Raw genomic sequence first — 22,997 nt, forward strand, 5'->3', positions numbered from 1 at the left:
TTGTACAGCCCCCATTCACCAAAGTCAAGATGCAAAGACTCAGGTCCCATGTGACCCTTCCCTAGGCCTAGTTGACCAGGTAGCATCAGTGTCTAAACATCTCAGCTCACTGGGAAACTCTGCATCATCCTGTGGGCAAGAATCTGGCCACAGTGATCCCTGCCTCTGCCACCACCAGGCTGTAGATCACTGAATCTACAGCTGAGTGTGAAGGCTCCAGCTGGTACCGAATGCAGCTGCCGGCCTTCTCCAGGGCTTAGGCCACAGTGAACCCATCAGGCCCATGTTCCAGTCCCTTCACTGGCTCCCAGTCCCCTTCTGATGCCAGTCTAAGGCCTTGGTGTTAATCTGCAAGTCAATTAAAGAATCCAGCCCCACTGGAGGCTGTTTGTGAGTCGTCCAGGTAGGAGGCTACAGAGGCAGAGCGTTGTACAGGGCACCCAGGTTGCAGGGTGGGACTGACACAGCTACCCATTACTCTGGATTGTACCCTGGGTGTGTCACAGTCACACCCTGAATTAAAACTCACTGGCTAAACAGGGGGCAGAGATGCCAAAGCCCAGTGAAAATCAGAGGGGGTGGGGACAGGCGTTCCTGCCTGATGCTATGAATTCCCCTTCGAGAGACCTAGGTACCATTTGACCCTCCCCTCCCCTCTCCCGTGTTGAAAGCCAGAGCTGATTAGACTCCATGGAGAGCCCTTGTTTCAGTTCAGTGGTTGCAAGAGCTGAAACCATTGATGAGGAGGCCTGGGGCCAAGTCGCAGACCTGGTGTGGGGACAGGGCTGCAGGGAACAGCCTGGAGACGCAGCAGGAGACACGGCCTGCTGGAGCCCCTGGGCAGGTCGGGGAACCTCAGAAGGCGCCATTGCGGAAGTGGCAGTGGGTGGCCAGCAGCAGCCGTGGTAACCCCAGTGGAGCTGAGCGGTGGCAGAGGGAACAGCAGCAGAGAAACCAGCAGAACCCGCGGCAGAGGCATCAGCCAGCGGGGCAGAGACAGCAGCTGCCGCGAGCCAGTTCCAGAGGCAGGAGTGGCAGCAGAGGCGTTGCTCGATGTCCCTCACCCTTTTTCAGGGATGGGAGGCAGTGAGCAGCCAGGGGCCTAGGTGCCGACTTCCCCTCTGGCCGGTGGGTGCTCGACCCCCTGCTCCACCCCAGGCCTCGCCCCCACTCCACCCCTTCCCCCAAACCCCTACCCAACCTCTTCCCACCCCTGCTCCACCCCCCCATTCCACCCCTGCCCCAAGTCCCCACCCCTGCTCCGCCCCCGCCCCACCTCATTCCACTCCCTTCCCGAAGACCCCGTCCCCACCTCGCCTTTTCCCCGCCTCCTCCCCCTTCTTCCCAGAGAATTCTGAGTGCCGTGAAACAGCTGTTTTGCGGCAGGCAGCAGGCACTGGGAGGGAGGGGGAAGAGTTGGTCAGCGAGGCCCTCAATGGGTGAGATGCGCTGGTGGGAGGGGGGAACTTGGCTGCGGGTGGGTGCAGAGCACCCACAAACTTTTCCCCCTGGGTGCTGCAGGACTGTCGGCACCGATGGCCAGTGGTGACAGCGACAGCAGCAGCAGCAAGCCAGTTGCAGAGGTGGAAGCAGCAGCGGACGTGTTGCTCAATGCCCCCCAACCCCCCCACACACAGACGCCTTTCAGGGGTGGGAGGTGAAGCCATGTGAGGTCACCTCTGAACTCTGGGTCTTGGCTGATTAAGAATAACCACCTGTGAGTGGGCTGCAGCGGCGGGAGAGGGGAGTGGTGTGTTACAGGTCATTCGCTCATTGGATTTTCAAACGGCAAGGTGGGAAACTGAGGCAAAGAACACTGCCCAATGTACTGTGGGGTGGGGGTTTGCTTAGGGTTACATGCTTTCGAATCATGGCTGTGGTGTTTTCCCAAAACAATGCTGGGTTCCCTTTGCCTTGTAATAAAAGTTTTCTTTTGTTGTACTCAGGGCGGGTGAGTGGGCAGTTTTGTCTCTTACCCTGTGCATAAACTAGCACTTTTGTCAGTAAAACTTTTGTCAGTCGGGGAATGAAAAAAGCAGGCTCCTGACTGACAAAAGTTTCACTGACAAAAGCACCGGTGTGGACAGTGCTATGTGGGCGGGAGACACTCTCCCACCGACATAGCTACAGCCGCTCATTGGGGGGGATTAAATTATGCTGGTGGGAGGTCAGCATAGAGCGGCTACACGGGAGAGCCCATTGCAGGGCAGCTGCAGTGGTATGGCTGTGCCGCTATAAGCCTTAAAGGGGCCACTATAGAGCCTTGAAAAGGCTCAGGAGTGAAATGTGGCCAGATTATTGGGTGGGGTCTCAAAGTTTTTCTCTTTTGTGTTGCTAAGAGGAACCTTTGACACTGCACCCAGTCCTTGGTGCTGCCGACTCCACCTGGCGGAAGGGTGAGAGATCGAGAGATCCAGAGATAGTTTCAACAGCACGGAAAAGGCTGCATTCGAGAAATAGAAACACTTACCAAGTTCACGTTGAAGATCATCTAGGTAACAAAGAATCAGAAACAAATACACACTAATTAAGTGCATCTCTTCCAGGATGGAATCAACCCCAGCCTCCCATCATGCAGCCTGTCCCTCTCAAACCCATTCATCCAGGCAATGGGCAGGGAAACTACTGAGGTCTGGAGAGAAGAGTCCCTTTCCAACCCACAGGCAGGGCACGGAGCACCTGCCAAGTCCCATAGGCTGTGGCTACACAGCAGCTGAATACCCCCAATTGACCCATGGCAGCTAACCAGGCTCACAAGACATGGGCTGGGGGCCTGTAAAATTGTGGTGTAGACATTTGGGCTCATTTTGTGTCTACACTAGAGTAAAGCACCAAAAAAGAACTGATTATCTGCATGGATTTACAGTTCTGAAAGTTTTGAATTCCCCAGGGAATTAGGGCCAGATTTTTAAAGGTATTTAGGTTCCTAACTCCCACTGATTTCAATTGGCATTAGGTGTCCAAATACCTTTAAAAAGCTACCCTTGGAGCCCAATGCCGATTCCTTGCATATTCCATGTTCCCATTCACTTTGCTGGGAGCTTTAGGAGTGCACGGAATGTAATATTGCACCCTAAAATTATCAACATTATTCTTTTAGTGATGTGACTTGTGCATTTAGCGTTGGATCCTACACTCGTTGAAATCAAAGGCACAGCTCTAACTGATGTTCGTGGTGCAGCATCAGGGCATTCAAGTTTTTCTCATTTAAAAAATAAAACACGAGGAGACAAATATGAACGAAGTTTTCTTGTTGGAGGAAAGGGCACAACACTTACCGATTTTGGTATCACGGTTCCCTAAAAAACAGAAATAAATATAAATTATTGTTAGGAGCATTTTTCTCATGGATATACCGTTGTCTGAGTTTTGTGAAAGTTGAATATCGTGTCTCACTTTCCATAAAACCAGTTGGGGTGAAACTGATCAGGCTTAATCTCATCCCAATTTCCTTTTAACATTAAACGAAAAAATGAACAACTCCTCCTCCAATGTAATTACAGACAAGATCCACATTGGACCAAATTATTTACTTGTCAGATGAGGCAAGAGGACATTTGAGGGCACAGAGTCCTCCTGGTCCCCCATGTCATGGTGCCTCCAGCACCATGTGGATTTCACCCTCAGAGAAGATACATTTCAAAGAACATTTTCTTTCTGATTTTCTCTTACCCACATACTGAATAATTATCAATACATTATCCCTGATATTTCATGTGATACTCAAATTGATCTCTCTTTAATAATGATCATCATAAATAATAAACAGCAAACAACTTAATGGAAAAGGTTCTATGTAGAGTAAAATTGAATTTACTGATTTCTCCAAGATGTTTCCCTAAAGAAATGAAATGAAGCAAACAGATGGAAATACAAGTTATTTAAGAAGATTTCCAGTTAATGGAGATTTCAAGGTGTGTTTTCATGATATGAACGCCTGGCCCCTAAATACCAAACATTTCATTCATGTTTTACTACCCATGTGGCCACACTAGAGTTAAGTGTCCAACAGTAACTGACTATTTTCAAGGATTTACAATTCTGAAAGGTTTGAATTCCTTATGCAATTAGGGTCTGATTTTTCAAGGCATTGAGGAGCCTAACTCCCACTGATTTCAGTGAGAGTTAGCTCACCATGTACCTTAAAAAAATCTAGTCATTAGAGCCCAATCCTGCTTTCTTGTATTATCTCTCACATTCCCATTGGCTGTGCTGGGACCTCTGCGGATGCAGACTGGAATTTCTGGCCCTCAAATTATCAGCATTATTTTTTTAACGATATGACTTGTGCATTCAGTGCTTAATCCTCCACTCGTTGAAGTCAATGGCAAAGATCTAACTGATGTTAGTGATGCAGTATCTGAACTTTCATTGTTTTTTGGTTTAAAAACTCCACCCCAAAAATTCACAGATAAAGAAATACCCTTATGACGAGTCAAATTTGTACAGAAATTTTACTTGTTGGAGGAAAGAGCACAACTCTTACAGATTTCTATGTCCTGTTCCATTAAAAATAAACAGAAATAAATATAAATTCTTATTAGGAGCATTCTTCCCTTGGTTATACAGTTCTCTGCATTTCATGAAAGTTGCACAGAGATTATACAATTCATGAGCCTTTGAGGGGTTTCATGTTCTCAACACCAGGAGAAAAAGGTTTCCCTTCTCCATCTCTGACTTCTTGTTTCTCACCATAGTCAGAACTCAGGTTAAGGCTCAGAGCTCATGTCTATTCAGACCCCTCTTTTCTACTGTGTATATTTTTTTAATATTATCTATTGGGATGAAATTTGCCAGGCTTTGTCTCATTCCAATTTCTTTTTAACAGTAAATGAAATCACAGACAACTGCTCCCAAAATAAAACAACACACAATCTTTATGGGGACCCAACTCTGTCCAAAATTTTTACTTATCAGAAGAGGGGAAAATACATTAACTAATTCCCAAAGTCCATGGGGACTGAAGAGGGAATAACTGCACAGCTGGGTGGGAAGTGAGCAGAAAAAAGTGAGGAGTGAAGAAGGTTTGGGATCAATCCCCCCCCTTCCCCAAGCACTCCATTCAGCTTAACTGAGGCAGTTCTGGGGGAGAAATATTCTGGGTCTGTAAAGGGCTGATGCAGATCACTGCCTCCAGGAGCAAATGGGAACCTTAGTAACATTTCCTTCTGTGTGCTGCTGCGGGGAGCACAGGGGAGGTCCGTGCTTCCCCTGCTTGGCCCAGTGTAAAATTTCATTCTTCCCTTTTTTCATTTATTAGAAGAAAATTTCTTGTTAATTTCACTAAATTTTCCCCTGTGACGTTTACCTTTTATTTTAAATAGATAAACAGTGATGCCAATGAAACCAAACAAAACCAGCAGGATCACACTCAGAGCCACCATCCATGGATTCACCCTTGGGAAAAAAGGAATCTGAAAAATAAACCCCCAGGATTTGCATTAGTTTGGAAGCAGGGACAAAACTAATTTTTTTTCTATTGCATGTAAATATATAAATAGTCCCCAGCAGGACGTATGTGAAGTAAGAGTGAAAACATGACTCCCCGGCCCCCATGCTGCACAAAAGACCAAAACCTGATTTTAAAAATTACTCCAACTAACACAGCTTTAGCACTGATTAAGCTGTGAATGAATAGGCCTGGTTTGATTCATGGTATTCAGAGCTGTATTGAGTTCAGGGGCAAATTCTCTGCTCACAAAACCGCATTGACTTCAGTGGAGTTATGCCAGCAAACAATTTGGTCCTCACTGTTCAGCAACATTCAGAAATTGCAAGAGTAATTAGAATGTTTTTCATAGATTCATAGATACTGAGGTCAGAAGGGACCATCATCTAGTCTGACCTCCTGCACAATGCAGGCCACAGAATCTCACCCACCCACTCCTGCGAAAAACCTCTCACCTATGTCTGAGCTATTGAAGTCCTCAAATCATGGTTTAAAGACTTCAAGGAGCAGAGAATCCTCCAGCAAGTGACCCCGTGCCCCATGCTACAGAGGAAGGCAAAAAACCTCCAGGACCTCTTCCAATCTGCCCTGGAGGTAACTTCCTTCCCAACCCCAAATATGGCAATCAGCTAAACCCTGAGCATATGGGCAAGATTCACCAGCCAGATACTACAGAAAATTCTTTCCTGGGTAACTCAGATCCCACCTCATCTAACATCCCAATACAGGCCATTAGGCTTATTTACCATGAATATTTAATTTCCAAAATCATGTTATCCCATCATACCATCTCCTCCATAAACTTATTGAGTTTAATCTTAAAGCCAGATAGATCTTTTGCCCCCGCTGCTTCCCTTGGAAGGCTATTCCAAAACTTCACTCCTCTGATGGTTAGAAACCTTCATCTAATTTCAAGTTTAAACTTCCTGGTGGCCATTTTGGTGAGTCACTAATAATTTCCCCAATTATTTTGATGTATCATAATTGCAATGAATCCAAACATTAAGTGCTAGAAATTGATTAATCTTCCTTTGCTGGTCTTGTGTTTACAGCATTTACATCATCTAGCCAGGGTGGGCATTTCAAACATGCCTAAGGCCTTCTCCACACAGGATTCGTGCACTGGTTTAGTGAAATTGGTGTAACACTCATGCAGTCATTGTTACATTGATTCCACAGCTGACCACGTCACAGGACTCCCCCAATTTAACTAAACTGATTGACAAAACCTTAAACTGTAAATCAGCTGAAGAGTGTCCTTTATCCATTTAGTATAAATCAGTAAGGAACTGACTTACACTAAATGCACAGGACACTCTGAAACTGACAGAAGAGCGTTTAGACAAAGGGTTTCATCAATAACTCAGGAGATAATCAGGGCGGCTTTTGTGTGTAGACAAAGGCAAAGTGAGTTATGAGCACAAGTCCTATTGAATGTCAACAGAAACAAGCCCACATCATTTGGTGACATTTCACTAACTGAAAAGGTAGCAAACAAACGATGGTGTAAAAATTGCTACATTCAAAAAAATCACTGAGGGGAAGTCAAGTTTTTAGGAATAAACTCTTTCAAAATCAGTCTCTCTCTCTTTTTTTTTTTTTTAGAAGAAATATTCACCAAACCTTGAAAGTAAGAGTTTCAGGAGTATCAGAGTTAAGATTAAATTTACATGAAACCCAAAACTCTGATAACTCCGAATATGCAAAATTAAGGCAATCAGATTGCCTGAGTTGTGACCCTGTTAAGGTTCCAGTATCTGAACTTCTTTGTTTTTATGTAGGTTGTAAAATATGCACAACTGATGCTTCAGTTCTTTGTTTCCTATGTTTTGCTTTGTTTCTGATGGAGGTAATTTCAGTGTGTGGGTTTAGCTGGTAACTGACCTGCTATATAAACCGTTGATTCCTTTTCTTGATTGAGAATGGTGTTCCTGATCAAACAGGACAGGTTCTGGTTTGAACGTTCTTTTATAATAATAGAATTTTCTGTTTCAAACAGGCCACTATCCCTGAGGGATTTTGCTTCAGAGAGTGATGGTAATTCTTTCCCACTGAGATCTCTCCAAAGAACCTTGGGCTCTGGATACCAACCAGCCGATTGACAAACCATCCGGATCCCTCCATCCTGGTGACTCTCCACAGAGATGAGAGGATTGGAGCCCAAACCTAGAGGAAAATTACATAAATGTGTGATACATCAATGGGGTAACTTAACAGCTAAAAAAGGATGAGTGATAGATTGTGGATCCATTACTCCCACTCGAGATCACTTGCTCATACAGAAGGGATAAATGAATACTGGAATTTCTGAATTCCCAATACACATGGACACAGGAAAACATGTGAACAAATATTTAAAATAATTTCACTGAATAAGGAGAGATATTGTCCTCTCCACCCAAGAGCAGTGGAACATTGAACACCTTTGGAAATCTGGCCACTTCGTTTAAATACCTAGTGGAATATGAATTTTTCAAAAAGCCAGATTTCAGTATATTGGATAAACATTTTGTTTGTTCTCTTTTTAAATCAATCAACCAATCTAACTGGCTCCATGGTTCCTGTGTCAGAGCAGCAGGGGACAAACGCTCGGCCTCATCTGCTAGCGGTAAATACATAACTTGTCGTCCCTCCCCCACCTTTATGTGGCCTCAGCCAATGAGAAAGCTGCCACTGATTTTGACTACACCCCTAAATAACCACTAGTAGTGACCACGTCAGAAGGCCTGTACACCTGGCAGTCCCACCTCAGCCAGGCCTCAGAACGACGGCAGAGGAATTGGAAGACCAGGGGCCGTCCACACGTGAGAGGCTCCAGCAGCGCAGCTTCACCGCTGTGGTGCTTCAGTGTAGACACTACTTACCCCAAGGGCAGGACTTCTTCTGGCGTCCCAGGTGATACCCCTCTCTGAGAGGCAGGAGCTAGGTTGACAGAAGAATTCTTCTGTTGACCCAGCCCTGCCTGCATGGGGACTTAGGTCAGCTTAGTTTTGTCGCTCATGGGGCATGTGTTTTTCACACCCCTGAGTGACCTAGTTCAGCTGACCTACTCTTCTCGTGTAAACCAAGCCCATATTTGTCCAGAAGTCTTTTCCCTCCTTTCTCTCCCTCCTTTTGGAGTTAGTCAAGAACATCTTTTGGGAAAGGAAATCTCTTGACCATTCTGAAAATGTCTTTAATAAAACGTTGGGAAAGTTTTCAGCATATTTTCCAAAGTGTCTGAATGTGGTCGTGTGCTGAAATCTAGTCACATTGTGTTACTCTAAAATAATTCACAAGTTGCTAGTCACAGTTGTTGCAGTAGAAAAGAACAAAAACTGCAGCCCAGGATGAGATAATACAGACAAGAGCTGCTGACCTGCTACCTTCAGTTCCAACAGGGCTTCTTCATAAAAAGAACCATCTTCCACAAAACAGCTGTATTGTCCTTCATCTGAGCGTCTGATATTAAGAATCTGCAAGGAAACATTCCCATCTAGGATGCCATCTTTCAAAAGCTCCGTCCTTCCATGATAGTCTGGCATCTGCTCTCCATTCTGATCCTTTCCTCCATGATACAGGTGCACAACTGAAAAGAACTCAGATCGGAACCATCTCACCTCCATGTTCTCAGCGCTCATCCTGGGGGTCAGGTGACAGGGTAATACAATGTTCTCACCCACAATGGCAGTGACAGGGTGACCAGGACCCATCACTCTGAATTCAGCTGTGAAATACACCAAAGCAAAAAGAGAACAACCTCAGAGAGAAAATAAAATATAATCATGACTCATTCAGTAGGTTCAAACTTTCCAAAAATTCAGCCTGGGACAGACACCTGGTATGCAAATTTCCAGCCTGAACATTGAAAATTTGGCACAATAAGAAACAACTGAAATAGGGGGTTAGGGGGGAAGAGTTACATTAATAAGTGACAGGCCAGATCACGTATAGGTGTCACTGGTTACTCCCCATATATTAATTTGACATGCCACAGAGCCATTTCAGTGCCCCGTGAACGGATAGGATGACCTGAGTATATACACTGTGTACCTGAGCTCTGTGATCTGTTCCGAACGTCACTATATTTCTGATATGATTTTTCAGCATTGGTTTGAATATGAGAAGGATGAAAAGATGAAATCCTGACTCCACTGAAGTCAACAGAGATCTCCCAGAATTTCACCCTAATGTTTTGGGACCCGGCTTCTTTGGAGACCACCACCTCTCACCTCGTATGAGGACACAATTTTCATTGAGATCAGCTGAGGTTCTTGAATTAACTTCCTTTGCCCCCCTCCACCTGTATTTAGTGAGACGGGGTCACTGCCAGGACATTTTCAGTCAAGGGTCTTCAACTCTGGGACCCACGTGTCTTGGCCTCACTGAGCCAAATCAATTCAGCTTTAGGCCAGTTGGCCTTGGTGTCTGAGAAAGGATTGGGTCACAGAGGATGCAAGCATGTGAACTAGGATGCTCAGCGTGACCCAAGGTGCGTAGGGCAGCCCACAGTGGAAATGCCAACGTCAGGGAAGGCTGCAAAAAGGAGAGCAGATTCTCCCACAACTGGTGGTTTACACTATAGTTAGATTCACCAACCAGTCACAAACTGTGCTCCTGATCCCCCACACTGGTTATCAAGAAAAGAAATCACACAACCCCCTTCACTGCATCTCAGTCTCTGGCTCCCAATCAGTGAATAGGTTCAGTACAGTGAGACATTACTGAAAACTCGATTCACTTTACAAAATGTTCTTTTAATTCCTTAGAGGACTAGACACATTATCAGATCAATACTAGTTTGAATCTTACCCAAAATACCATGCTGCCAGCCAATCCTTTAGTATCTAAAACTAAAGATTTTATTAGAAAAGAAAAGGAACGAAAGAGAAGAGAGTTGTTAAATGGTCAAAGCAATCAGATACATACATACATACTTCAGAGTCCACATATAAGGTTTTTAGCAGCACTGGTGAGTTCGCTAGCTTGTACAGTCCCTCTGGAACACATCCACACCTTGGATGGGTCTATCAGTCCTTTGTTCAAAGTACCAGTTTATAGAGAATTTACTCCAGAGGTGAGAATCAGGATTGAAGACAAAACGGAGAAGATATAGCTGCCTTTTTATATCCTTTGCCATGTGGCTTGTACATCCATTGTCCCAAACACAAGCTCCCAGCACATGGGCATGGAAAGGTATTTGGAGTCCCCTGTCCACAGGCATATCCCTACATGTCCTGCTGACTCATAGGCAGAGCCCCTGGCTTCTCTCAATGGTTCATTGTTCAGCTTATTGCCCTTGATGGGCCATCAAGCAGGCTGGATAGTGCTGATGCTGGTCTGCCTGGGAGTGTCACCCAGATGCACAGCACAATTTTGAGACACAAATATACCACACATATCTATAGCTTATGATACAAAGATGATACACACCTGTAAACATGATGATCATATTTAGCAAACCATAACATTGCTACTGATGCCTTACATGGCATATCTTGTATATGATTTATTGTGATTTTGTAATATTGGTGTCAATGATATTTTAAATGGTCACCCATATTCCATACCACATCACACTCAGATACGGTTGGAACCCGACTAAAGGAGTTCTTTGAGTGAAAGCAGGAGCCTGGTGAAACTGTCTGGGCATATGCATATGATCTCCAGGAGAGAATGAGCAAAGTGGAGCGGCAAGAACCTTGACAAGTTGGTCCTAAAGGAGCAATTGGTGCTGGGGCTCTGGGATGATTCCCTCCACTGTGAAATGAAAAGGAGGTTTAAGGAAGAGCCTGGTAAGAAGTTCCATGAACTCATGCCAAACCCCTGTACAAGAAGTGAATGCAACTAATGGGGAAAAGGTCCTGACCCAAAACACAATTAACATTGGGAAGTTTAAGTGAAGGTATCCAAAAACTAGGCGTCCAACAGGAGGAGATGCTGCAAGAGATGACCGAGTTGATGAAAGAAAAAAATCCCATTAGTATGCCAAAATATCCAAGGACATCGGGATCCCGAAGATCCCCACTGAAGGACGAGCTGGGAAGGTACACCTGTTACATTTGTGAAAAGCCAGGGCATACTAGCCAAGGATGTCCACTGAGAAGGAGAGCAGAGTCCCAGGCACTCGAAACCAATGGGGCACCAGGAGTGAGTGGTCCATCTACAGTAGAAGGCCAAACAGTGGCAGAAGGATTCCTAGGCCTGTCCTTCATGGAAAATCACTCTGCATACAGTATTGAGGGGAATGTGGGCAGTGCCAGCATATCTAGCGACTTCTTTAAGTGAGTATTTGGAGACTGTCTAGCTGCTGAAGTATGTATAGTAGGAGTGAAGACCAGATGTTTGTTAGATGCTGGCTCAGAAGTCACCACCATTTCTGAGTCGCATTTTCAAAAATATTTGAAGGACAAAGAGCTGACTATGCACAGCACAAGGTTTGTACGTCTAACAGCAGTTAATGGACTGGCAATCCCAGTTGTGGGGTGCCTTGAAGCAGACATAGAGTACATGGGCCAGACACTGCCAGGGAAATGCATCTTCATCCTGAAAGACAAAGCCTCTGAAGAGAGCCATATGGAAGAAGGAGACCCAGGGATTCTAGGAATGAACATGAGTGAGCTGAAGGAGCTGCTCTTGCCAGGAGAAGGAACCAGGAGGATGAACCGTCATGAGCACTCTACGAAGAATGCTGTTCTGAGTAGACTATTGGCTCCAGTGGAGAGGCAGAATCATTCCCTGGTCCCCACAATGCAGATTGGAAATGTTAAAGTGGGCAGAAAAGGGAAGACCACTATTCCCTCCTTGGAGATGGAAGATCCTTGATGAATGCTGCTGGGTTCAACAAATATCGAGTGCTGGTAGAGCCTACATCTGGGTCACGCCTACCTCATGGAGTCCAGTCAGCTAATGTTCTGACTAGTGCCATCAAAGGAAGAGTACCTGTGAGTCTTCTAAACTCAAGCGTGAAGGCTCTGGAGTTGAATCCTCAGAACGGAACAGCAGACGTACACCAGCCCGAGGAGGTGATCCCTCAGGTGAAGGCAAGATTTGAGGAGAATGGAAATGAGTTGCAGGTGACAAGGAGGGAGAAGGGAGAACAAGTTACCCTTACTCAGGAAAGATGTGGTGGGAGACTGCCAGTTCCAGTTCAAGCAGCGCTCAAGGGGCTGGTTCCTGCACAAGTGGCTAACTTAAGGGCGTTGCCAGAGAAGCATCAAGAACTCTTTTCTAAGGCTGAGGTGACCAGTTTCCATGACTGGGTCAAAGGTGTCCATGACAGCCCAAAGACAGCTGGCGAAGCTGCTCTCAGCACAACTAAAGACACAGCCCAAAGTAGGAAAAGGACTTTTGATCGCAAGTACAATGGAGCTCTCATCAGACCTGGTGACTGTGCACCAGTCCGTAACCATAGATACCGAAGGCTTAATAAAATACAGAAGTGGGAGTCGAATCCCCACATTGTAGTTGCTCAGAACAATCCTGAGCTGCCAGTTTACGCCATCCGGCCTGAATGAGGAGGTCCTGAAAGAGTAGTGCATAGGGACCAGTTAGAACATCGCCTTCTTAGTCCAGTCGGGGAGCAAAGGAGGCATAGGTCAGTGTGTCCTGAGGAGACTGAAATCAGTTGGGGGACGGTTCTAGTCCCACAAACTGAATATTGAGGGGAACAGAGTGGGCAAACCCAAACCCTAACGAGAATGGCCAGATCCCTCAAATTGACCTGGTGTTACCAGGAGACAGAGAAATAGAAATTGTTGGTAATGAATCATCAGTCTGAAGAAGGTCCCAGAGAACTACTAAGGGTGTACTGCCTGTTAAATTTAGAGATAATTCTGTTATTGGTTCTATGTAGTGTTTTAATGAAAATTATCCTATATAGTAGGAAGAAGTAGACATCGAATGTTAAATATGTTGAATGTTCTTTTGTTAATTTTTATATGACATGATGCTGGTATACAGCACGTTGCAAACATGGGGCCTGGATGTACCGGTGTGAATATTGTGGTTGTAGTGGCAGAATTTTAGCAAGGGGGAATGTAAGAGGATTGTTGGCCCATTACTAAAACTCAGTGAGGGTTTTTGGTTGGCTAGCTCCCAGGATCAAAAGGAAGGGAAGGGTCGATGGGAAATCAGGACCCTGACACTGACAGTCCCCAGGAGCAATGGGGAAAGGCCAATGCTCCAGGTCAGCCTGACTGACAGGGCGGGCAGGCTAAGGAGCGAGTCAGGTGGCCAAGGGGGTCCCATCCTCCGTGTGAGCTGAAATCGCCTTGGACAGACAGAGTGGGGCTGAGCTAAGGAGAGAGCAGGGGCCCAAGCTGACCTGGGGAGCCAGAGAACCAGCCCAGGGAGCAGGTCAGTGCTGGGGGCAGAGTCACAGAAGCAGCCCGCAGAGCAGACCTGTCCTGGGAGGAGAGCTTCAGCAACCAGAGCCAGAGAATCCAGAGAAGCAGCCCAGGGGGTTGGAGGCAGAGCAGCAACAGCACAGAGGAGAATGAAGCTGGGGGCTCGTGTAGTCTGGAGTCGGGTGCAGTGAGCAGCTAGTGCCAGCAGGGGAAGAGGGGACCCTGGGCAGAGGGCCCACGCAGGGAGACCCCATCAGTCAAGGGTCCCTGCAGGCCAGACTGGGAGAGGGGTCATAACCCCATTGGGGATGGCCAGATGCTGGGAAGAAGGGTCTTGCCACCTAGAGCCTGAAGGTGTGTGGCTGCCGCCAGAGCAAGTGTCCAACCTGCAGCATCCCTGCAGCACAGCCGGGCCTGAGAAGGGGGTCTGGGACGTGTGAGGAACAGATTGTGAACGTCCCTTCCATTCCAGAGACGGCTGGTTGTGATGTTCCCTGCCACAGAGCAGGGTTATGTGCTTTCCTTTAACCTTTCCCATTTTTCCTTATGTTTTTTAAAATTGATTGCTGTCTAACAAATTGTATTTGCTTTAAACTGTATGTAATGATCAGTGGGTCAGGGAAGTGTCCAGTGCAGAGAGAGCCCCCCAGAGTAGGGACACCCTAGCCCCTGCCCTAAGTGACCACAACAAGGTTGGGGGTCAAGCCCCCCCCCCCCACCAGAATCCTGGGCTCAGCTTTGTTGGGGTTATGAGGACTCTGCCACACAGGAGAGTGGAAGTGGAGCCCTCGAGGTCAGGCAGGCCTGTGGGTGAAGGGAGTGGGAGCGAGGACTCGGATCCTTTCGCTAGCCCATTTCACCGGGGTCATGTAGAAGCCAGGAAAGTTCCCCACAATAGCAGGACCATTTCCCCACTTACACTGATCTTGCTGTGTGTTTAAATTTACACATTGTGAGTAGTTCCACTGACTTTGAGTTAAGCATGTTGTTAAGACACTTCAGGGGCTTAAATAAATCCTCTAAGAAACAGCAGACACAGGGCGGATTCCTACCTGATTCCATCTTGTGAACATAACAAGTAAGGAAGAAAACAATAAAACCAGGGAGAGGGGAGCTGGCTCGGGAGCTGTGGCAGAATAAGAGAATCTTCATCTTCTTCACTGTCACTTGATCTAGACAATAGGAAGAAGGAGGAAAGAAAAGTATCATAGTGAGCATAACACCAATTAACATTAAATCATTAAAGTCAAGCATTAAAGAGGACACAGTAAATAAAAAAGGAATAAATACATTATTAAGTGACCTCTTTCATATTACGGAGTTAGAACAACCATTGCCTTAAAATTGAAAATGTGTTTCCTTTAGAAGTCTGATTTTGTCCCATCCTTAGAGAGAGAGAGAGATTCCTGATCAGACTGGATGATCATGATGGTCACTTTTGGCCTTAAAGTCTTTGAGTAATTTCTAAGCATAAGCAAGAGTTCCCCAGGGCTTGGCCTGGGTTAGCCCTAAAGGATATATGGAGCTTGCATATTACAGCAGCTTCTGTTAGATGCATTTGTGCTCTCATGTTTACCTGCTTTAACCTTGTAAAAAATGCTCAAATTTCTTTTCTTAGTTCATAAATCCTCAGATCATTTACTATAGGATTGGCTACAAGTGTTGTCTTTGGTGCGAGATCTGAGGTACAACTTGTGACCTGGGATGCCTGGGGTAGCCCACACTGGAAATACCATGGTCAGAACAGGCTGTGTCAAGGTTCCTCCCCCACTCTGAACTCTAGGGTACAGATGTGGGGACCTGCATGAAAAACCCCCCTAAGCTTATCTTTACCAGCTTAGGTCAAAACTTCCCCAAGGTACAAAATATTACACCCGTTATCCTTGGAATGGCCGCTACCACCACCAAACTAATACTGGTTACTGGGGAAGAGCTGTTTGGACGCGTCTTTCCCCCCAAAATACTTCCCAAAACCTTGCACCCCACTTCCTGGACAAGGTTTGGTAAAAAGCCTCACCAATTTGCCTAGGTGACTACAGACCCAGACCCTTGGATCTTAAGAACAATGAACAATCCTCCCAACACTTGCACCCCCCCTTTCCTGGGAAATGTTGGATAAAAAGCCTCACCAATTTGCATAGGTGACCACAGACCCAAACCCTTGGATCTGAGAACAATGAAAAAACATTCAGTTTTTACAAGAAGACTTTTAATAAAAAATAGAAGTAAATAGAAATAAAGAAATCCCCCCTGTAAAATCAGGATGGTAGATATCTTACAGGGTAATTAGATTCAAAAACATAGAGAACCCCTCTAGGCAAAACCTTAAGTTACAAAAAAAGTACACAGACAGAAATAGTTATTCTATTCAGCACAATGCTTTTCTCAGCCATTTAAAGAAATCATAATCTAACACATACCTAGCTAGATTACTTACTAAAAGTTCTAAGACTCCATTCCTGTTCTGTCTCTGGCAAGAGCACACACAGACAGACACAAATCCTACAGACAGCCCCGCAACCTGAAGCAAATACTCACCAACAACCACATACCACACAACAGAACCACTAACCCAGGAACTTATCCTTGCAACAAAGCCCGTTGCCAATTGTGCCCACATATCTATTCAGGGGACACCATCACAGGGCCTAATAACATCAGCCACGCTATCAGAGGCTCGTTCACCTGCACATCCACCAATGTGATATATGCCATCATGTGCCAGCAATGCCCCTCTGCCATGTACATTGGTCAAACTGGACAGTCTCTACGTAAAAGAATAAATGGACACAAATCAGATGTCAAGAATTATAACATTCATAAACCAGTCGGAGAACACTTCAATCTCTCTGGTCACGCAATCACAGACATGAAGGTCGCTATCTTAAAACAAAAAAACTTCAAATCCAGACTCCAGCGAGAAACTGCTGAATTGGAATTCATTTGCAAATTGGATACTATTAATTTAGGCTTAAATAGAGACTGGGAGTGGCTAAGTCATTATGCAAGGTAGCCTGTTTCTTCTTGTTTTTTCCTACCCCCCCCCCCCCCAGATGTTCTGGTTTAACTTGGATTTAAACTTGGAGAGTGCTCAGTTTAGATGAGCTATTACCAGCAGGAGAGTGAGTTTGTGTGTGTATGGGGGTGGGGGGGATGTGAGAAAACCTTGATCTATGCAGGAAATAGCCCTACTTGATTATGTAAAGAGTTGTCACTTTGGATGGGCTAGCACCAGCAGGAGAGTGAATTTGTGTGGGGGGTGGAGGGTGAGAAAACCTGGATTTGTGCTGGAAATGGCCCACCTGTTGATCACTTTAGATAAGCTATTACCAGCAGGACAGTGGGGTGGGAGGAGGTATTGTTTCATATTCTCTGTGTGTATATAAAGTCTGCTGCAGTTTCCACAGTAAACATCTGATGAAGTGAGCTGTAGCTCACGAAAGCTCATGCTCAAATAAATTGGTTAGTCTCTAAGGTGCCACAAGTACTCCTTTTCTTTTTGCAAACCCTTTGTTTGTCTCCCTCCTCCCAGCTTTTGAAAGTATCTTGTCTCCTCATTGGTCATTTTGGTCAGGTGCCAGCGAGGTTACCTTTAGCTTCTTAACCCTTTACAGGTGAGAGGAGCTTTCCCCTGGCCAGGAGGGATTTCAAAGGGGTTTACCCTTCCCTTTATATTTATGACAGGCTGCAAAAAGGAGAGCAAATACTCACAGGACTAGTGTGTAACACTGAAGTTCAACTCCCCAAGAGTCACAAACTATGCTTCTCATCCCCCACACTGATTATCACAAAGCAACAAAAAAGGAATCATACAGCCTCTTTATTGTATTCCAGTTCCCTGGTTCCCAATCAGCCACAAGGTCTAGTACAGAGAGAACTTATTAATGTTCTTCTGACCCCAAAGAGCCAGCCACATTACCAGTTCAATATGAGTTTGGATCTCACCCATAATACCTCACTGCCAGTCAATCTTTTAGTGTCTAAAACTAAAAAGAAAAAGAAAAAACAAGACGACACTTGTTAAGCACCCAAATACTTCAAAGTCCACTGGGGCAGGGTGCTGGTTGGGAACCCCTTCATCAGCTTCTGCCACTCCAGCCCCAGTCAAGGGGAATGGATTGGGGCTTGGTGATAGCCCTGTGCCTGCCTGGGTAACTGGCAACACATGCCCTCCTCATTAGCCTAGAGCTATAAAGGCTGGGAGGAAGCCAGAGAAGAGGGGCCAGGGCTGTGGCGGTGGCTGTGGCCGGCGCGGCCTGTAGGAAAAGTAGCTGTGAAGCCTGTGTATAGGTGGGAACTGGCAGTGGGAAACCTGTCAAGAATAAAGAGCATGGGTGTTGCATCGGATTGAAGTGTCCCTGACTCAGTGAAGAGGGGGGCCAAGGGGCTGAATACCCAGGGCGGCAGCATGGACCCTGTTTACATCCATATATCACATTCTTAGCAGTATTGGTGAGTTTTCTGGCTTGAAAGTCCCTCTGGACCACATGCACAGCTTAAATGGGTCGTTCGGTCATTCAGTCCTTTGTTCAGTACTTGGTTTGTAGCAAAGTTGCTCCAGAGATAAGAAAAAGGAATGAAGACAAAATGGAGATGATGTCAGCATATTTTTAATATTTGTAATTCCCCTATTTGGAATAATTGTTATCATAATTGTAATTCTCCTATTTGAAATAATTGTAATTCTGCAATATTAATTTGCAGCTCTCCATAGCTGCTGATGGTGTCTGTGTTAAAGCTTGCAAACTGTCAAATGACTCTAAGTACCCTGTGAGCTGTTAATTAAGTCTAAGCCATACTTTGTGATTAAGATTGGCGCTTGCAAACCTAAACCGCTCAATTGACTCTACTCTCTCTGAGTTGATACTTTCCCTTGCTTGTAACTGAGATGACGGTTATGAACGTAAACTACTTAATTGACTTTACTCTCTCAATTGCTTCTGCTCAATTGAGTCTTTGTAAACTGATACTTTATACTGGAGATTGACACATTTTGTAACAACAACCGCGGAAAGCCGTTAATTGGTGCGGCGCTCATAGAAATATCACATAGAGACTCCCACGCTCTATCGTTTGTATCAGGAATGTTAAAAGACAGGGAGTCTCAAATAAATAACAATACTCAGTGAAATGATCAATGTCTTTTTATTAAAAGTAAAGAATGTATGTGAATGAATGATTGGTTTTGAATAATCAGGGAAGTGCCAGCCTAGGAATTCGGTATCAATCGGCCAAAGAAAGCGCCAGGTGGAAACAACCAGAGAACCCCTGGAGGGCAAACTGGAATCTACCCGACCGATTCAATGGATGAAGAAGGCTGATGAGCACTTGACAGCCGTCCTGGAGCCGTCCTGACTAACAATATGACAAAGCAATTTCCATGGACTGGCATAGGAATAAATTCCAATCAAAATGGACTCTAAGAACGGAGAACTTTGAGTCTCTGGTTCTGCCACCACCCTCCAGGAGCATCGGATGCGCATCTGACACGGACTCGGCTCCACTCTCGTGTACAGGCTACCTGGCAACTTCTAGGCTGGTAACTATAACTGCTATGCAGAACTTGTATGAATGTATATAGAGATAAGTAAGGAATAAGTAGTGACATAGCAGTGTGTGTTTATATTTTTTATTATATTTACAATAAATGTGGCATAACCGAACTTCGCACCCCTTGATAATCTGTACGTTATTCCCTGATAACCAGAAACATCGATGCTTAAACTCTGTACCGTTTTCTTTTTATTTTAACATCACCTTAATAAAGTTCTTTTGCCACGAGGCTTGTACTTCCTTTGTCCCAAATACAAGCTTCACAGTACATGACCCTACATGGCTCGCTGACTTATCAGGCGTAGTCCCTGGTCTTTCAATGGGTTTATTGTACAGCCAATGTCCCTTGATGGACCATCAACAGGCTAGGCAGTGCTGACACCAATCTGTCCGAGGGTGTTACCCGGAAACACAGCACAAGTTGGGAAATACAGATATATCCTACATATCTATAACTCCCAATACAAAGCTGATGCAAACTTATAAACAAGATTATCCTACTTGGGAAATTATAACTTTTTCACAGATACCTCACACAGCATAGCTGGTCAGATTCCTTGCAATTTTATACTGTTGGTGTTAAGAATACCATAAAGTGTCACCCCAGGTCAGTTGTGTGATGCTGTATGAAATATGGGAAAGTGACTAGTCCTTTGGGACTAGGCATAACCTGAATATTGGGGTGATTTTTGGTGTAAGGGACCATCTATCAAAAAGGTGGGCCTATCCAGGTGAAAGGATAGACCGGAGTACCCTATGCTAGGTTCCCATCTGGTCCCTGCCTATTGAGTTGGCTTTTGTGAATCGCACTTTAAGGTGCCTGTGATGCCCATGCATTGTACAGGGAGTTTAGGCCCCTAACTCAGCTTTGCGGGTCACAGGGCTGTTCCTGTGATTTTTTACCTGCCTAAAAACTAGGCCCTGTGATCTCAGCATTGTAACACCTGAGTCCCTTCACGGATTGTCCCCTGTGCAACCAGTCTCCTCTCCGCAGAGCACAGCTGAGCAATTCCTCATTGACATGGGGGTATACAGGACAGAGACAGAGCACAGGCTGGAGAGTGACATCCCAGTAAAACCCAAACTCTCATCCTAGAGCCACGATATTCCAGGGGGAGGCTAGGGGGACAAAACTAAGTCAGGAAGCAAACCCCAGGACTTAGGGTGACCAGATGTCCCGATTTTATAGGGATAGTCCTGATTTTTGGGTCTTTCGTATATAGGCTCCTATTACCCCCATCCCCATTTTTCACACTTGCTGTCTGGTCACCCTACCAGGACTGCCCCCAAAAGCTGCAAAGTGGAACAAGACAAAACAAATTGTTTTTAATCTTTTATTTACAGGAAGTAACAGGGAAGTAAAAGGAGCAGAGAAGGAGCTTTAATAACGACAGCGTATGGCAAGGAGATCCCCAGCTCCTAGAACAGTTTCCTTAATGGCACAAAAATAGCACCAATGTCCAGGAATTAATACAGGGAATTAATGAGTTAGAGTCTCATTTTCAGGTTTCAGAGTAGCAGCCCTGTTAGTCTGTATTCGCAAAAAGAAAAAGAGGACTTGTGGCACCTTGGAGACTAACCAATTTATTTGAGCATAAGCTTTTGTGAGCTACAGCTCACTTCATCGGATGCATACAGTAACAGGTCATAAATCTCTCTGTCCCACTCTGCCACTCTTTGGCAGGAGCTCTGGCTGGGCGACCCCAATGACAGATTTGTACAAAACGTTCCCTTCTGCTGCAGAGCTTCCAGCTTCTCCCCAACCCCCCAAACCCTGATTGATTCATGCAGTGTCCCTGCCACCCCGACATCTGCCTGTCCCCAGACCGGCTGTTAGTGTTACCCCCTGCCCAACCCCCACCTCTGCCCCTCAGGACCCCTCTGCCCCTCCTGCAGCTCCAGGGCTTCTTCCCCCCTCCCATCCCTGGGGCTGCAGGGAGGGAGGGAGGAGGTGGAGTACCCAGGGGCCATAGAGATGGGGAGATGGGGAAAGAGCAGATGGGAGTCCTGCAGGGTCACAGAGACTGGATGACTTACTAAAGAAGCCCATTTTTTCATTCCTTTCCCTCCAATCACTCTAACTTATTCAATGAAACTGTTTGAGCCTGGATGGTCAGAGTCCTATCGGACCATAGCGGAGAGAGACAAAAAGGCTACAAAATCCTTAAAGCAATGAGATTGGCTTCTCTACGCCCATCACTCCCTGCTCTATATGGTTTGATAGTCCAGAGACTCCACAGAGCCTACACAGCCATAGATACCACAGGGTAGAAAGTCTGTAGGAAGATAGGAATCCTCCAGAGTCAGAGAGACTGGTGGGTGTCTGAGGCTAAAGAGTCTGATTTCAGGGTCCCTGGTGGGATATCCCCCACTGGTGCCTCAGGGACACAGGCTGAGCCGGGATCCTGGCCCCACCCCAAGCCAGGGGCGGATTCTCTCCCCAGGGACGGAGCCTGGCAGGAAAGTGAAGATCGGGGCCTCGGCACCAGCATCGATAAATGTCACCTGCCCCCGGCCACAGTCCAGACAAACCCGGATCCTGCTGGGGGCCTGGCTCGGGGGCAGGGGGGGTCGCAGGCAAGGTGAGGGGATAAAATAACCAAAAAAATGGATTGAGTGTAAACACAGTCACAATGATTTAAGGCAACCTGGATACAGAGAAAATGGAAAACTATGAACAGGATACATTATTGGCAAAACAAAACAAAACCCTGCAGCACTCAACTTAATTGCATTTCTCTGTTTCTAGGTAACTTTCAATAACATTCTACATCCCACAATAGGCAAAGATTGTTAAAAGTGGACCTATTGAAGATACAATGGGTCTGGTCATGATGCACAACCAACCCAATCACAGTTTTCAATCCGTTGGCCAAGGCCTTTGAGAAAAGTTTATAGTTGGATCAACACAGGAACACAGATCTCCAATCCTCTCCCTCCCCAAGGTACCCCTTCTTAAGCAAAAGGGTGAGAATTGCTCGACAACAACTAAGTGGTAATATCGTCTCCCTGATGCTCTCCTGAAAAACCTGGAGCAAGTCAGTCCCAAAAAGGGTCCAAAAGGCCTTGCAAAACTCAACAGGCAAACCATCATTACCAGGTGTCTTCCCTGGATCATTTAGGGCATGTGACACTGTATGGATTCTGGGGGACATTTGAGCATATTATAAATAATTAAATGCTTGTCAGCTGGACCCCAAACAGATGGCTGCTTGTGCATTTGATGGAGCTGCAAACTTCTCTGGAAGACATGGTGGAGTACAAGCTTTGCTCAGAGAAAAGTTTAACCCTAATCTCCCCTATGCACACTGCGACAAGCACTACTACGAGCTGCAGACTCCTCAAAATACATTTAAAAAGCTATACATTTAATGTCTTCATTACATTCTTTTTTCAGCAAGAGTCCAAAAAGACTGAATATCTTGGAAAATATAGAAGATACACTGGGACTGAAGTTCAAATTAGTCCAACCTGGGGAAACCCGCTGGCTTTCTCATGAGCAATCCTTGGCTGTTGTCTTAAAATTACTCCAGCCATTATTACTGGCTTTGGAAAGTATCTACCAAGATGGGATGGATCTAAGTAGTGAGGCTGGTGGGTTACTTTTGCTACTACGTTCAGAGAAGACTATCGCCATTCTCTCTCTCGTAAGTCTACTGTTGAAACCA

General features: G+C 45.6%; 1 protein-coding gene across 1 annotated transcript in view; it reads right to left on the reverse strand.

The window, feature by feature from the left end:
* Positions 1-22,997, reverse strand: part of LOC142069112 (butyrophilin subfamily 1 member A1-like) — a 59,558-nt gene that overhangs the window by 31,193 nt on the left and 5,368 nt on the right. The window contains exons 2-5 of the mRNA XM_075119491.1: positions 14,829-14,948; positions 8,808-9,155; positions 7,323-7,615; positions 5,309-5,414 (exon numbers count right to left, since the gene is read on the reverse strand). Coding sequence (XP_074975592.1) covers positions 5,309-5,414; positions 7,323-7,615; positions 8,808-9,155; positions 14,829-14,928 — 847 coding nt within the window. The 5' untranslated portion in view covers positions 14,929-14,948. The remainder of the gene's footprint in view (positions 1-5,308; positions 5,415-7,322; positions 7,616-8,807; positions 9,156-14,828; positions 14,949-22,997) is intronic.

Source organism: Caretta caretta, chromosome 14, assembly GCF_965140235.1.
Source record: "Caretta caretta isolate rCarCar2 chromosome 14, rCarCar1.hap1, whole genome shotgun sequence".
Lineage (NCBI taxonomy): Eukaryota > Metazoa > Chordata > Testudines > Cheloniidae > Caretta > Caretta caretta.